The following is a 15,622-nucleotide window of genomic DNA, read 5'->3' as shown; positions in this document are numbered from 1 at the left end:
CTCCAACCCATACACACAACATCAATATATATCCCTTGGGGTTGGATCAAATTTATCAAGTGCATGGAAGAAAAAACTCATTATCCAAAACTCTGACCAATATTCCACACTGTGAGGTCGTAATAGGGTTTAAGTGGCTGTTTTAGACCAGCAGGAAATTAGTATTGTTTGTAAATGGAGAAAACAGAAATGAAATTAACTAAAAATAGTGCCAGAAATTGTTGACTTGTTTACTTTAAGTACCTACAGTAGAGACAATGCTTCAGTGCTTGATTAGATCGAAAATGTATTCTGAATGTGCTGAATGCAAATCCAGTCTTTCCATCAGTAAGCAGTGAGATCAGGATTTCTCTTTATCTGTCCTTATAAATTACATAATGTGAGCAGAATCATTTTGAACTCCAGCAAGGAGGAGAAGTGAAGCAAAAGGAGAGAGACTCTTGACTTACATGCTACTTCCAAAGATGCATTGCGGCTCACAGCTTCTCCCAGGTAGTTCCGGGCCACGCAGACATAGGCTCCCTCATCTGGTTTGCTCCGTCGTCCATGAACGATGCGAAGGAAGAAAAGCGAGCCGGTGGGCAGCAGCATACGGTGGGAACGTGGGTCATCTTTGTCTGTTTCCACCCGCTCTCCATCCTTGTACCACTCCACTGTCGGGGTTGGCCGCCCCTCTGCTTTACAGTTGAGAGTGGCGGGCTCCCCTTTGGATACGATCAGGTCAGAGGGATGCTCCACAATCCGGGGTGGGGAGTCCTCCTGGCGCAGACGGGATCCTGAAGAAAAAAAGGATGTTTTATGTTCAGTGATGTTATTATATAAGCTTTATAAAGTCAAGAACCTCTTTCATAACAAACAATAGAAAAATTGTGGGAAGATGGGGTTTTAATTAATAAACACACTCATAGCAACAAAATAAATAAGTTGTCTGGGTCGGGAAGACCGACCTCTGCGCAGAGCAAGAGCTATGTGGTGTGGCTCTGAAGTGGTCTCCAAGGTATCGATTGACAACTTTTACTCTTAAAGAAGAAAAACATATTAAACAGGTGGCACAGTGAAAGCACATATAAACAGTGTTGTTTCTCAGCAAAAGGGTCCTGGATGAACCCACTGGTCAGCTGTGACCTTTATGTGTGGGGTTTTTACCCAGTGCCCACTGGGTACCTACCGCCTTTTACCTCCCACAGTCAAAAGAAATGCATACTGGGTTAACTGGGGATTTTGTCTGTAAGTGTTAATGTCTCATGAATGATTGTCTGCTTCCATGTTCTGGCCATTTATATTGACTGGCGACCTGTCAAGAATGTATTCTGCCTCTTGCCCCTGACAGCTGGGATAAGCTCCAGTGCCCATGTGACCTTGGATTGGAAAAGCGATTAAGAAAATTGATGGACATATATAATTCAATGTTAAGTATCCCATAAAAAACAAACAAATAGTAACCACTAGGGAAAAAACTCTGATAATCCACTTTTTCAAATAAAAAGTAAACTCAAGTTATTATATAATGGAAAAGAAGGACAACAAAACTACTACTTTCTGTGTAATGATCCACTATCCACTACAATCCACTGTGTTCTGCTGAGTTACTTTGGCAGCCTATACATAATTTACAAATGCAGTTACTACTCACTAAGCGACATCTAAAACCATCAAGCTACAATTCAACTCAACAGCAATAGGTATATACAAAAAAACCACCCAAAACAGCTAATCCTGCTACATGTATCCATATTTAAACCCCCAAAATTTGATTCACATTGATCAAAAACCAGGTGACAAAAGCAGCTCTGTTTATGCTATTTTTCTTGCTGCCTGGACCCAGATGGCAGTGGTAAGGGCCTTTATATATCTGACTTGGGATAGAAGCTTGTAATAAAAGCCTATTAAAGCTTTTAATAACCATAACAGGTTTGTCAAAAAAAAAAAATTCTATCTGCTCTTCTCAGCCCATGCAAGGGCTTGAGAGTAATGGAACCTATGGGTAAACAGTGAATGAAGGCATACAGTTAGCTTACATTAGAATTACACACATAGACCCACATTATACTGTTTATCTGCCCTCTATATTTGGTTTTTAGCAAAAGTCAGGAAAAGTGGGAGTTCACTATGCAAAAAGCAGGCATGTGATGTGAATATGAATGTTGGGGTCCAGACTAATGTCAAATTCTAATCCCCTGTGGTTGAAAACCTTGGCCCACTCCTTTTCATTAGAGCTTACAGTGGGTAAGCTTTTGGAGCCTGGCAGTTAAGATAATGCTCCCCAAGTCAGAGTGTGCAGTGTGTCTGTGACCAGGTCTTACCCATGGTGATAAGAGACTGTAGGCCACACAAATGCACGCACACACTCTTACATCAAGGAAGCCATGGGAACCATGCAACAATCAAACAGTCTGATCCAGCAATCAAAGACACAGCAAAGGGAATGGGGAATGAGGCACAGTTTTCCAACAACCCTTTTTTCTTTTGAACCATTCAATACCTCATCAATAACTCTGCTTCAGTTGACAGCTAAATGTTAACCACTCAGTGTTGCCTTAAGTTGAGAGCTCAGCTCTTTGTCTTAAAATGAGCTGTTGCAGGTGTGCATGTGATTGAGCCGAGTTGATGATTGTGACCTTCCCTGGGGGCAGTACAGTGGGGTAATAGAATGATGCCTGCTGCACAGAAGTGCAGTATACCACATAGGCCTTTGTGCTTATGTAAGGGGTAATTTGAACACAGGATGCAAGCATAACAGTGGTGGTTCCAGCTCTTTGTTTGGCTGGGTTTTGCACATCCCACCACCCGTTACACTTCAACCTCCCGGGGGAAACCAGGACAAGCTGTACCGAGGTCTTTTCTCCTCATGAGTCTACAGGCAAAGGGACACGAGCCAGCAGAAACCTGCTGGTCAGCATAAAATCCACTTCAAAGACCAAGTGTGCATATGTACACACAAACACACACAAAACATACAGATTTAGTCTGGAAATGTGCACTAGTCCACAAAATGTCAGGAATCAGGGATCAGATAGGGACATATTGACCCCTGACCAGGAGGCAGTCTGTTCTCTCTTCTTCCTAATTTGGGCTAATTCCCTCCATTTCCCTGTCATTGATTAGTGATCAGGCCTGGTGTCTTGCACTAACTGGTGCCACAGACACGGATCTGTAGTAGAGGGGTAGGTAATATTCTGTCCCCAGAGTCCATGATCTAATTTCATTGGTATTATGTGGAAAACTGAAGAGGTATAGCTGGTGTTTGGAACAAAAATCTAATGTATTTTGCTTGCTATCTTTTTCACCAAAAGTAGGGAACAATAACCTAGCCAGCAGCCAATTTTCCTGTCACAGAGAGGGCAAAGAGCAAGTTTGTATTCTGGCAATAAGTGACTTAATAGATTAAGCAGTAATTAACACTGTGACATTGATAAATGGAGGGCAAGATAAAGGACAGACATGTAGGCCCCCTTCTCCCTCAGATCCAGTGTCAAACGCACATTTATTCTTATCTCATTGGAGCATCTGCTTCCCCAATAATCCACAAATCGTGCAGTGGCTTTCCACTAAGGCCAATGGACATGACTAAACTGCAGTGACTCCATTCGATTTCTATCAGTCTAATTTCTTTGAATCCAATTTGTATTCCAATCTACTGCTTTCTAATCACTTAAACCTTGAGTCTCCATCTGGTCTCCTCTTTCCTGTGGAAATGAACACAGCAGATGCCTCTACAATTGTCCTTTCACTGCCAAAAAAAGCTGAGCTGGGTGCACAGAAGGCCAGACGTGACTGGTCAGTGTCCTTCCTGAGTCAGGTGTAGAGGTTAAAAGCACATCCATATGCTGTGGAATATGGTTTGAAAATGACCCATTAATCTCAATACTGGAAAACTTCAACACCTAAACCTTGTGAGCAGTTTCACTTTGAAAAGTGCAAAGAAAAATATTTGCACAAGCTTAAGCGAGCGTATCTACTACAGCCGTCATGTGGCTTCCATGAACAAGGGATGTCCCTGAATGTGCACTGTGCAAAAATATCAAATTAAAAAACTTTATATACATTCCCACTGCTGAGCCATCAGACCTAGCTCCTCACAGGAGCGAAAGTCAATTTTCAGCTTCCTATTGGGCCCCTTTTCCCACTCTCTTTACGGTAAATGGGCTTTCTGTTGCCCTTTTAATGTGATCATTGGTGCTGTGCAATCAAGTGCTCTCTGAGCTGAGGCGAGTGCACTTCACTGGGTCTCAGGGCACACGCTCCAATCAAAATGCTGTGTTTCCCCCTGTCTGCAATAATACCACCATTACTTTTCACCACTGCTGTGCAGTCATCCACTTTTGGAGAAAAGTAGGAACCACAGAACAAACAAACAAGCACACAGACAGGGAATGAAATCAGAGAGGGATTACTGAACCAGAAGCTGATTCTTTTCTGCCTTTTTTCTTCCCGTCTACTTATGTCAGCTTCACTGAAATGGATGCAATTTCGCTGTGCTGTTATCCAAGAAATGTGCAGTGTTTGAGCACCCGCTTTTCTCCCGCTATAGTGTTTCAACCAATATGTGACATTAGCATTGAAATATAACTGAAAAACATATAGGTTAAACAAAATAAGACGGGTAACATTTGTCGTTTAAATCTGAGATAAAAAGCTGCTTAACTAGAACTCATTCTCCTGCATTACCACTGACCACACACCTAGAACTGATCTTTTCTGTTATCTTTGTCACATATTTATTCATGTGTGCAACAGAAGGTCAGGCCTTTGATGATCTTTTTGTAATTATTTTTATTAGCTCCCAGGAGAAATTCTCCCACCAACCAAATCAATACACACACCAGTCACAGGAAGAGCACTGAAGGAAGGGCTCCCCAAAGAGATATTAATTATTCTACCAACAGATGCATGCTGATCAGAGGTAACCAATGGCAACCCCAGACCAAGGCAAAAAGTTCTGGTCACCAAAGCGCCATAAAACATCAAACAGGAAAAACCAAGGTCCAGGCCAGGAATGCAGTAATATTATAATGTGGATAGTGAAAAGGCAGAGGCATTTCGGGCAGAAAGTGCTGAAACCCAGTGGACTGAGTGAATATAAAATTGTCCAAAAAAAAAAAAAAAGAAAACCTCAAAGAATTTTCAGTGTGAATGAATTATGCATTAAATCCATGTTGTCCAATCTGAAGTATACCCTCCCTCTGCCTCCCACTTCTCCCAACTCTCTCCACTTCTCTTCAACCTCCCACTCGATCTCCTTCTCTCTATGCATCTCCACCTCTACCTCCCCATATCTCTCTGTCCATTTCACTTGCTCCCTGTCCTGTTACATGCTGTCCTCACTGTGAGGGTGACTGAGTCATATCCGTCATGTCATCAAAGGGGAAATGCGATAGAGCAGCAGGGGGAAACTGGTGATGGTGAAAGACGGATGTTACTGGCCCTCCATGCCTCAGCACTGGCCCTGCCGTGACACTTCCAAGCAGCCCGTTCTGCACCCGAAATTCATCTTCTTTATGCCAAGCTGTCAGTGGCGTCACAGCGCATGAGCGCCAGTATACTCCAATACCAGACAAACAGCCCATCTCAGTGAGGTGTCACTGGAGACATCCTGCTGTATCTGCTGGAGTCCAGCCCAGTCCAGCGCATCCGGCCAGCCACTCGATACAGCAGAATCCTCAAACTGAAGACACAGAGTGAAATGAAGAGTGTTCACAGGTGCAGAGCAGATTCCTCCGCTTCATCTTCTGTTTCAAGAGAGGGAGGGGTTTCAACTAGGTAACTGGCTCACATGATGGAGTCTGTTCCACCTCAGTGCTCCGCATACTGCCCCTCTCTTCTCCTGCTAGGATCCATACTTTGAAAGCAAACACAGGGGTAATTCTATGAGCTGCTCTCAACCCCTCAATGCATCCATGCTTGCCTCTAACAAATATCAGATAGAATTCCATTCTGAGTGTATTTCAGGCAGTGTCGAGGTGGGGTCAAATTGACTTTGCATCCATGTATTTACTCTCTCCCCCATGCAGATGGAATATATAAATAGATAACTGTGGGAAACAGAATATCTGATTTTGCTGCAAAGGGCTGATTCACATAGCTTGTATTTCAAGGAGTTTCAACCTTGTTTTTCCCTCATTCTTACTCTCCGCCCTACTATCAGTAGCCATGCGCAGAAAAGGCGATGTTATCACTTTTCAGCACTTGCCTCGTCTCAAAAGAGCGGAGATCGCTGACTTGCAACAAGATACTAAAGGAGGAAGAGCAGGATAATGTAAAAACAGTTAAGACTGCTTTATTGTAAAGGGAAAAGTGTTGACAAGCGTGCTGCTTCCTCTCTTTGTATGGACTGATTAGTACAAGGAGTACAGTGCTAGCTCTGTGGGGCTGTCAGGCCACTGGTAGGGATACTAAACTGCGTGATGCAGATTAAATGATTTCCGATTCCTGGGCCAGTGAAGCGTGTAGCTCACTGCGCCACCCCACCTTTTTCAAACCTCTCTTTTTTCCTGCAGATCCTTTTGAAGAGCCTCTGCTCTAGCATTTGATTGTCGGCCTTTGCTTTGCACCATGACAGTAACCTTGATATTAAAGTTGTGTGCTCAGAAACTCAACGATTTCAATTCCAGCCAAGTAATAAACATTTTAGAGGTGAAATTTTATGATTCACAGTCTCCCCTTCCTATTCCACTACAAAGAATCCCTTACAGTTAAGGTAATGTTCACTTGCTCCAGTCATGCAATGATCATCAGTAATAAGCTATCGTAATAGAGTCCAATTTTCTTTGGTCATTTTAATCTCTGTAAATGTTCTACAAATTAGATAAGAAAGCAGCAGTGTTTAGATCTATCTTTTCATGGTATATCGGCGTGTGCAGAGTGCGTGTAATTGTAAAGACAGCTGGCTCAAAATCACTTCCAAGTGTTAACAGAAATTAAAAAATATAGATTTTTATAAAATGTGGAGGGGGGTAGAGAAGGGTGTTGGTGACACATGGTGTTGAGAGGTGACTGTGTCACTGTGCAGTAAGTGGACTGACTAATCCTAAATAGACTTATTTAGCTGCCTACAGTTAGGTTGGGAGATACTGACACACTTTTAATAAAGCACTCAAAATAATAAGCTATTCAAATAATGGAAACCTTAATTTAACTTAAATTTAGCTGTGGAGTTTTTCAGGAGAAAACAACAAAAAAAAGAGACTAAACAGAAAGGTCAAAACCAGGCATGTGATGTAATCAGAAACGGTATCTCTCTGCTATCTAACCACAAGCATTTCATTCAGCTGAGTCCTCTTCAGGATGAGCATATGTTTGTCACACAGAGACATCAGGTAGATAGAAGGTAAATAACCAACCTGAGCCTCCTATGTAAGCGCACAAACAAAAAATAAGTATTTTCTCAAAATTAAATATATTATTTCACAGGCCAGAGGTCAAACCCAAAAAGTTTTTTAGAGGATTTCTTACCCAAGTTATAAAAAAGGCAAGGAAATATAAAAACACATTGGTCCTCCCTGCATATCAAGCACTCCAGTGGTCCTTAGATACGCTTAACTCCAGATGGAAACATGAAAAATAAGAGCTATAACCACATCATCCAACCGATAAACTCAGAAAGCAAAGCACCGGCTCTGATACTTTCTTTTTTAAGGTGCAGCCAAGCAAGTCAGAATAAGATTTATTAAATTTTTATACCACGAGACATTTAGTGTGGTCTTGCTTTGGGATACAGGGTCAAAGGTGCCAGCAGTAAGTGGAAGAGGACTCATTCAGTTTATTGAGGCCCATGTATCCACGCTAACACAAAACAAGACTTTGATGGTTATTAATAGTGTTTCCAAAACACATTTAGCCACACACTCCTACAGCAGTTCATAATTCTGGAGCTGGCTCTGTGTTGCAGAGCCTCTCAATGACAAATGCCCAGGAGCAGCTATGCAGAAAAAAAATCACCACCATCCTGGAAGTGAAAGTGGAGAGTTCAAATGTTCAAGGATGTGATTAGGGCTTTTGTCCTCTTCACCGAAACGGTTGTGACACTTGGCTGATGCCACGTTCCACACTGAAACTTCAACCACAAAGCCAGTCTCACCAGGAGTCATTATATACAGTAAATCAACTCGCCCCGGGTCATGGTGACTTGGTTTACAAAGCAGTGGGGTGCCATTTTTTTTCTTTTCCCAGCAAGGACACAACAAGAACAGGTTCCTGCAGTACTGACAGAGAGAGATGTGTGCATTTTTCATTTGTGCATCATCAAAGTTATAGCCTCTGCTCTGAAACACTACTCTAATGAGGTGATGGTCTATAGTCTGGAGTCTTTGTATTTCTAAAGGTTTTTATCCTCCAGTTAGCTTCAGGTAAGAAAAGCTGGATAGCTGTCATGGCTAGGTGATCCATAGACCAAGCAGGAGATGAAGACGGTGGAACAAGACACTTATTCAGTTGCTCCACCACTCTGAGCGGCATTACAGCTGTGCTGGACTACTGCTGCGCGTGATGGATGTGTGCTTGAGTGTCGTACTCTGGCTGTCCATCTTCATATGTCTTGCACTGCGAGACAGCTCATGCATTTTTATCACCAGACCTGACCTCATCTTTAAAACACTGGTGAGATACTCAGCTCAGGTACAACTGTCACACAAAGTCTTGACAATGAAAAACAAGAGAGTATGTTTCTGGCTTAAAATGTTGAAAACTAAAAGCACATACATCCCCCAAACTTGTAATTGTGCATGATTTCTTCTTACTTTATCCTCCTGCAATCACTTTATGTTTGCCAGTATAGATTTGTATGGTCTGTAAGTTTACGGTGCATTTGTGTATCTGTGTTTGTTTGTGTAGCGGGGCTTTATCCTATGAGCATGGATTATACAGTTCCATGTACTTCCATGAGTCATTCAACCTTGACATCCCTTCCTCCTATCTGAAGGTTGCCACGAGACAGCCAAACAGAGGGCAGGGTGAGGGCAACGGGACACAGAGTAAATAGATGCTTTCCCCAAACAACATTTCAGCACAGCTTGCAGCATGAAAACACAGATAAGACAAACACTCAGTCCCTTCCATGTTTACATCACCACAGGCTTCCGTTACACTCAGTCCTTATGTCATGTTGTTTTGCTGTGCTCTTACGACAGTTGCATTTTTCCTGATAGGACTGCTCATCAACTCCACAGTGTAAATGAGTAACACATCCTCCACATCCTGATTTGGGTTGTAACCGATGGGGGAGTATTTAACACCGATCATTAAATCATCTGGGATTATACAACGGCACCTTTATTTACTGCTGGCCCCCTTACAACTTTTAATCTGCTGTTTGCGAAACAAAGACGATGACAGAACAGACTGAGGCTTATATCTGCGCTCTGGGGCCCAGGCGGTAAGCACAGGTGTGTATTCTATAAGTACAGGTGTGTGAGACAGGTGAAGGCCCTTACCACTTGTTTTACCTGCTTTAGTCATCTCTATTCATCATATCACTCCTCCCCCACCCCAACCTGAACACACTCCCACTATATGCTGCTATCACAGGTGTAGAACGAACTCGTCATTGTTTGAATTCCACCCTCATTGACACTGCCACTGATGGGATACCTGAGCAATGACAGTATGTGTGTACGTGAGATACAGGGGAAGAGCAAGGCCACAGGAAGATCTGAAAATATATATTGTGGGAGGAAAGACACTTGGTCCTGTTGTAATCTCTCAGTTATTTTGTCTTTTTCTCTGTGCAATTCCACTCTGTAAATGTCAGGGGTATGCTTGACTGGGGCTTAATAAAGCGGAGGTAAAACAGGGAAAAGTGGCATTACCTTCCCTCCATTTTGCTGGTCTTAGAGGAAAACTAGCCATGTGCATTGTCTGATGCTGACATTTTCTCTCCCACATCTGCACTATGAAAATGCAAAGACACTACCTATTTTGTTTCAAGAATTTAAAACAGCTGTGAATCCTCTTATATCTGCGTGATCACACGGCATTTTTTTTGTGATTTAAACGACTTATGGAGAGCTCAAACTTTACTCTATCACATCTTGAATGTGCGAAGTGATCGCTGTTGAAACACGATCCACTGAGCAGCCAGACTTGGCTGTTAAAACATCATAGGAGATGACATGACAACGTTACCGGCCAAGTAACACTTATCGCTTAAATGGCACAAAAGGACCAGGAAGCTGATTTTTACTGCACAAGTGCTCACCGCATCCCATTTCCTCGTTCCCTATTCGGTCTCTTTGTATTATGATCACCAGCTTCAGTCTTGTTGTCTTAACTCATTTTTGATGTTAATCAGAGAATAAACAGTAGCGCTTCATAGCGAAGAGCAAGGCGACTTCCTTGACAGTGATGAGACTATGGGAGACAGTAGAGAGGGGACTTTCCTGTACATTTCAGATGAAGGTTCATCATTACAGCAACCCCATTCCAGCAAATGAACCACAATTACAATAACACTGCCTAAACACTGCCAGCTCAAGCAGAACAATCACATTTGGGGCACGAATCGCAACGGCTCTTTCACAGTGACCTCAGCCTGCCTCATCATTCACCTAGACTATTTTAATCTGGGCTTACTTTCCATTATAGGCCAGCACTATAAACCTCTCTCATTTAATCATAACCATCAACAGAGTTGTTAGTTTGCAGTGTTCTTTGGTAATAAAGCATCAGCCTTGCAATTTATCTTTAAAAGATTGTATTGTTAAACCACTCTTCTCTCAGTTTTTAGATTTGATTGCACCCATTCTGTCCCCTCCTCTTTTCCATAACACACACACACACACACGCACGTGCTCTCCTGGTTTGAGTTTCTCTTGACTCAGCGTTAGTGAAGCCCCAACCCCGCCGGTGAATCAAAAACTACACACTATCCACAGAAACGACCCCATCCCCAAGCGGCCATCTAAACAGCCTCCTTGACATATTTAAGTTGGTCCTTATTTCAGCACCTCTTGTTGTATCACCCAGGATGAATGTGATGTCACCAGCTCCTACATCAGACACAGGCATGCAGGAGATCTCAAAATAGCAAAGGGTCAGGAGTGCATGTCCACTATGCAAAGCATGTTCTAAACCAGCTTCAAAAGCAGCACAGCACAGTTTGTAAGATAACAAAAACAGCTGCGGACATGTGTATTCCAGAAAGTATATCCTACTGCAGTGGGCCTGTTTCATACAAAAAAACCCACACTGTGGTAAAACTGTTTTCAGATGCACAACTTGTCTCGGGTCACTAAATGTCTTCCAACTCTGGCCAACAACAGCCAACACACATCCACTTTCTCCACCTATTCCCTCCCAGTATCAGTCCTCTCCTGCACACTAGCAGTATTAATCACAGCACACTAAACAGTGACTGACGCCATTCACAAGTCTTGGCTTTGTTGGCTATGCAGCCCAGTGAATGCAACTCCAGGCCTTTTTGTCTGCCCAAGTGGACTCTTAGTTGAAGCTCCTCCCTCTCCAAGGACCCTAAGATTACCTCTTAAAAGGCTGGGTGATGGGTGAGTTCTGCTGGGATGGAATAGGAGAGGAAGAAAGAGGGGGGAGGAGGGTGACAGCCAAATGATTGGGAAGATCCACTGCTCCCTGGGAGATGTGCTCCCTCTCTCTGTCCAGCTAGCAATGCCATCAGCTACTGCTTAGCAACCAGTGGCTGAACAGAGTAAAACACACCAAAAAAGGCCAAAGGGAAAAAAAAAAAAATTCAATTCCCAGAAGAAAGGAGACTTGATTTGCAAACTACTAAACGTGGACACTGAACTAAGACGCTTCAGAACCAAAACTTGCAGCTGTGAGGAACAAAAGCGTAGGCTGACAGGCAAAAGAAAAGAAAAAATGGGACCTTACAGACTCTTGCATTCAGGGGCAACAAAAAAACTGGTTCACATATGGATGAGCTGAGCAAACAATGCAATACAAACATATGTGTGAATCATCACTCACGTATGATAATATAATGTCCCTGCACGAGACTCGTCAGAAGTATTCTTTTCTCATTCTTTGATTATGAGCCTCTGATTGTCTGTGCAGACAGTGTGCAAGACGACTGAAAAAAGGTGTGTCCTTTTCAAAAGAAGCACTAAAATGAAAGCAGACCACGGAATTTGAAGGTAATACATCTTAATACCGATTATCGTTTTGCCAGTCACAGGTTGGACCCATTCCAATCACGATTTCCGTCACCTAAGCTGTCCTATTTTGATGATTGCTGTGAGTCATTACATTAACTCTCTAGCTGAAGCTGTTTTAATTCCTATATTAAACTAGTTCGCTTGTAGGACAGAGAATCCTGAGAAGCATGTAATATAAAGATGCTGACTGGGCACTCAGTGGCAGACTGGATCAAGAGGGCAGGAGCTTTTGGCTGCAGAAATGAATCAATCTTGTCTGTAATCCACATCATCATTAAACATTAATCAAACAAATGGAAATAATAAACTGTGGCGCTGTTCCAGATTTGGTTTAGGTCAGCTTACACCACAACGCACAACCACAGCTCTGAAATCCTAAAGCATAGAAACCAAGCCATGTAGTGCAGAGCGCAGACGCTGAGTATTGTACAATCACAGCACATATAAGAAGCAGGCCAATGACCCTCAAATCTACAGAGCAGAACTAGGCTACTGTCTGATTTATACAGTACTACTTCCACTTATACCACATCTAATCTCATATGTTTGATACGTTCTTTATTTTCCTTTTCCAAAAGGGTCTCTCTCACCTCTGCAATGGAAATACCTGTAGCCGCTGTGGCAGAACCTGGAAATCATTTATATTCAGCTTTCTCTAATACCTGTGTCACAGTCAGAAATGTTTCAAAACACATTTAAAGTGTTCTGTCATGGTATGAGCTATGGTTCTATATTATATTGAACAGCTTTTCCTCATCTGTTGCATATAAAAAGAAAATAAACCTCATCTTTGCTCCGATTTTAGTCTCTTGGGAGGAGCTTTTTGTTGGTTTCAAGCATTTCGACTTCAATGGATGAAAAAAAGAGAAGAAAATGAAAAATAAGCACGGAGGAGATGTGAATTCAATTAAATCAAAACTCCACACGCTCCTCATGTTATCACCCAAAAGCCAATACTGATGGCAAATTATTATTATTATTATTAATAATACAGAAATTGCAAAATAAATGAGAAACAAAACTGGCTTTAAACTCTGTATCTATAGGGTGCTGCACGGCAGGGACTTGCGGAGTCAGGGCAAAACAGAACATTATAATATATTTAAGGAGTTTTACACAACAACGTGTTTAGTAACTTACCATCAACTTGAAAATACAGTAGTCCACTGACAAGGATGAACGCTAGCGGACCCATACTAGCATATTAACCATCCACGGCGGGCGCGTAAATCCTCGATTTCACTACAGAAAAAAATATGTCCAAAATGACAATCAAGTCAATTCCGTGTTTCTAGGAGTTATGAATGGTCCCTATTTACTGACAAAAGCCAGTTTTAAGGTCCAGAAACAGAGAGGATCCATTTAAAGTAGAAGTTTACCCGGAGCAGAGCGGGATGTAAATACACAGCGAACCTTGAATCCAAACTCTCGGTCTTTGGATATTATCCCTGCTTGCCCCGTGAGTTCATCTGCAATATCTGCTGTTTGACAAGATGACCTACTGTACACGCTGTAACGAACAGAGTCTGTAAGAAAGGTAATTTAAGTCCACACTGGAAAACACAGCATAGTGTCTATACTTCTCCGCTCGTTATCGGGTCCTTGAGACGCGTCTCTGGCACCTTTCAAATCTTCAGCGACGTCTCCATAGTTGGAGAAACGACTCGGCAGCAAACCAAACTTCAGCTATCATGCATTTCCAGAAAGTTGTGTCATTACAGCGAGAAGCAGCTCCCGAAAGACCCATGTGCTCAGCGCTGTAAATGTACAGTCATTCTACAGTTCAACATCCTCCTCTCTTTCTGCCTTTGGGTTTCAACAGCGCGGCCGCTAGGAGCGCACGGTCTCTGCGCACAGCCCGCAGCTCACCACACTGAAGCTCGACGCACTCGCACAAAACAAGGATCGGTTCGCGAAATCAGCAGCGAGACGCGGAGAGAGCAGCCTAGTGGTTTGAGTTTGGACGTCAGCCCGAATCTCTCTTAAGTTGTGATAATCAAGATAAGCATTTCAAGCAGAGAGAGAGAAAGCGGGAGAATAATAAAGCCATAAAACCACTTTACACATATTTGAATGTTTACACATTAGGAGTTTAACTTTTTATATGTTTACAGCCTAAAGTGCAGTCATTGTTCACCACACAGGGCTGGATGTTGAAGAACAATGTTATCTGAAGACATCAAGGTAGTTTAAGCATCTTATTTACTGGCACATTTCCTAGTGGGGCCAACAACTACATCCGCACAGGCAACAGCGGTAAAAGGGTGGAAAAACGAAAACAGGATAACATAAGAATCACGTTATTTTATGAATGGAATTCATTATTTCATAATATGATAAAGCTGCTAATCAATATATTCCATATTTGAACGCAGGCAAATGACACTTGCTGGGAAATTATAAGCTGAATTGCATGAGGATATTAATCCATTGAGATACTGAAGCAGAATTGTAAATATGATCTTTGTCAGAAATCAATGACTGATTGACCGAGCCCCTGCCCCAAGATGCGGAGAGGAGCAGCTCTGCATACCAACAAATAAATACACAAATGTCTTTTTAAGGGCGAGATATGCAGACGCACACGCGGAATGCAGAGAACAAAATTATTACAATCCAATTTTAATCATGGCCAAATCATGATTGGAAACAACAAGGAGGACCAGAGATGTGCTGATGGTCAGAGATAGACGGGAGGTTCGTGTATGTGGTCTGAACTACCGCGCAGCAGCCTTCTGCATGTTTTCGTACAGGGTTTATTACGGGGGAGCTATGAACTGTGAGCTCCCCCTACTGGTGTCAGCTATGGCTACCTTCTTGTTACCATGCTCTTTTTTTTAAATACCGCCCTATGAAGCCGTATACAGCTATGGTACAGCATATGGAGACCCAACAGGAGTGTGACGGATATAAGAAAACCTGGAGATTGCGTGCATTGCTGTGTTATATCAAGTAGATGAATTCACATGATTTGATAAATGCCACACCTAAGGGGCTATTTCAGCACCGCAATGTACAATAAACCTCAAATCTTCTGTTAGGAAATAACAAGCTGAATGCACTGTTTTACATCAAAAAGTTATGATTACGCTGACAAACTGTTTTCCAAAATTTGTACCAAACTATTATCATTTCATTTCCCCAGTCAGTATATTGTGTAATTCAAACGACTTTCAGAAAGCAAAGCAATAAATAAGCATGCTTGCAAATAAAAGAATACAGCTCTGGGCACACCAGTGTAAAAAGATGGAAAGCACAATCTAACAAGTTGGTGCTTTGTTTCTCCTCTGAATGGATGCAACATTAGCAGAAGTGTGGGCTGAAAGGCTTGGATTTCTCATTTTGTGATTTACATCAAAGTCAGCCATACAACAAAGCCCAACATATGTGCCCCCAAGATGTCTTTGAAAGCCCTGCTCTCCCACTAAAAACAATATACAGGCTAAGGCACATGATCGAATGGCTGTGGCAGAAGGAAACACTTCCACCGCCTTTAA

The 15,622-nt window shown here is 42.4% G+C and overlaps 1 protein-coding gene across 6 annotated transcripts in view; it reads right to left on the bottom strand.

Annotated features, from left to right (window-relative positions):
- robo2 (roundabout, axon guidance receptor, homolog 2 (Drosophila)) overlaps positions 1–14,029 on the bottom strand; it is a 154,019-nt gene extending 139,990 nt beyond the window's left edge. For 3 of the 6 annotated variants that reach the window (XM_039622653.1, XM_039622657.1, XM_039622655.1), the window contains exons 1-2: positions 13,266–14,029; positions 450–776 (exon numbers count right to left, since the gene is read on the bottom strand). In XM_039622653.1, the coding sequence (XP_039478587.1) occupies positions 450–776; positions 13,266–13,320 (382 nt within the window). In that variant the 5' untranslated portion in view covers positions 13,321–14,029. The remainder of the gene's footprint in view (positions 1–449; positions 777–13,265) is intronic. The other 3 variants (XM_039622656.1, XM_039622658.1, XM_039622654.1) reach the window with 2 other exon arrangements.
- Positions 14,030–15,622: the final 1,593 nt, after the last annotated feature.

This window comes from Oreochromis aureus, linkage group 14 (genome assembly GCF_013358895.1).
Source record: "Oreochromis aureus strain Israel breed Guangdong linkage group 14, ZZ_aureus, whole genome shotgun sequence".
Lineage (NCBI taxonomy): Eukaryota > Metazoa > Chordata > Actinopteri > Cichliformes > Cichlidae > Oreochromis > Oreochromis aureus.
The sequence above is the reverse complement of the archived record's forward strand: the minus strand, read 5'-3'. Positions and strand labels throughout refer to the sequence as shown.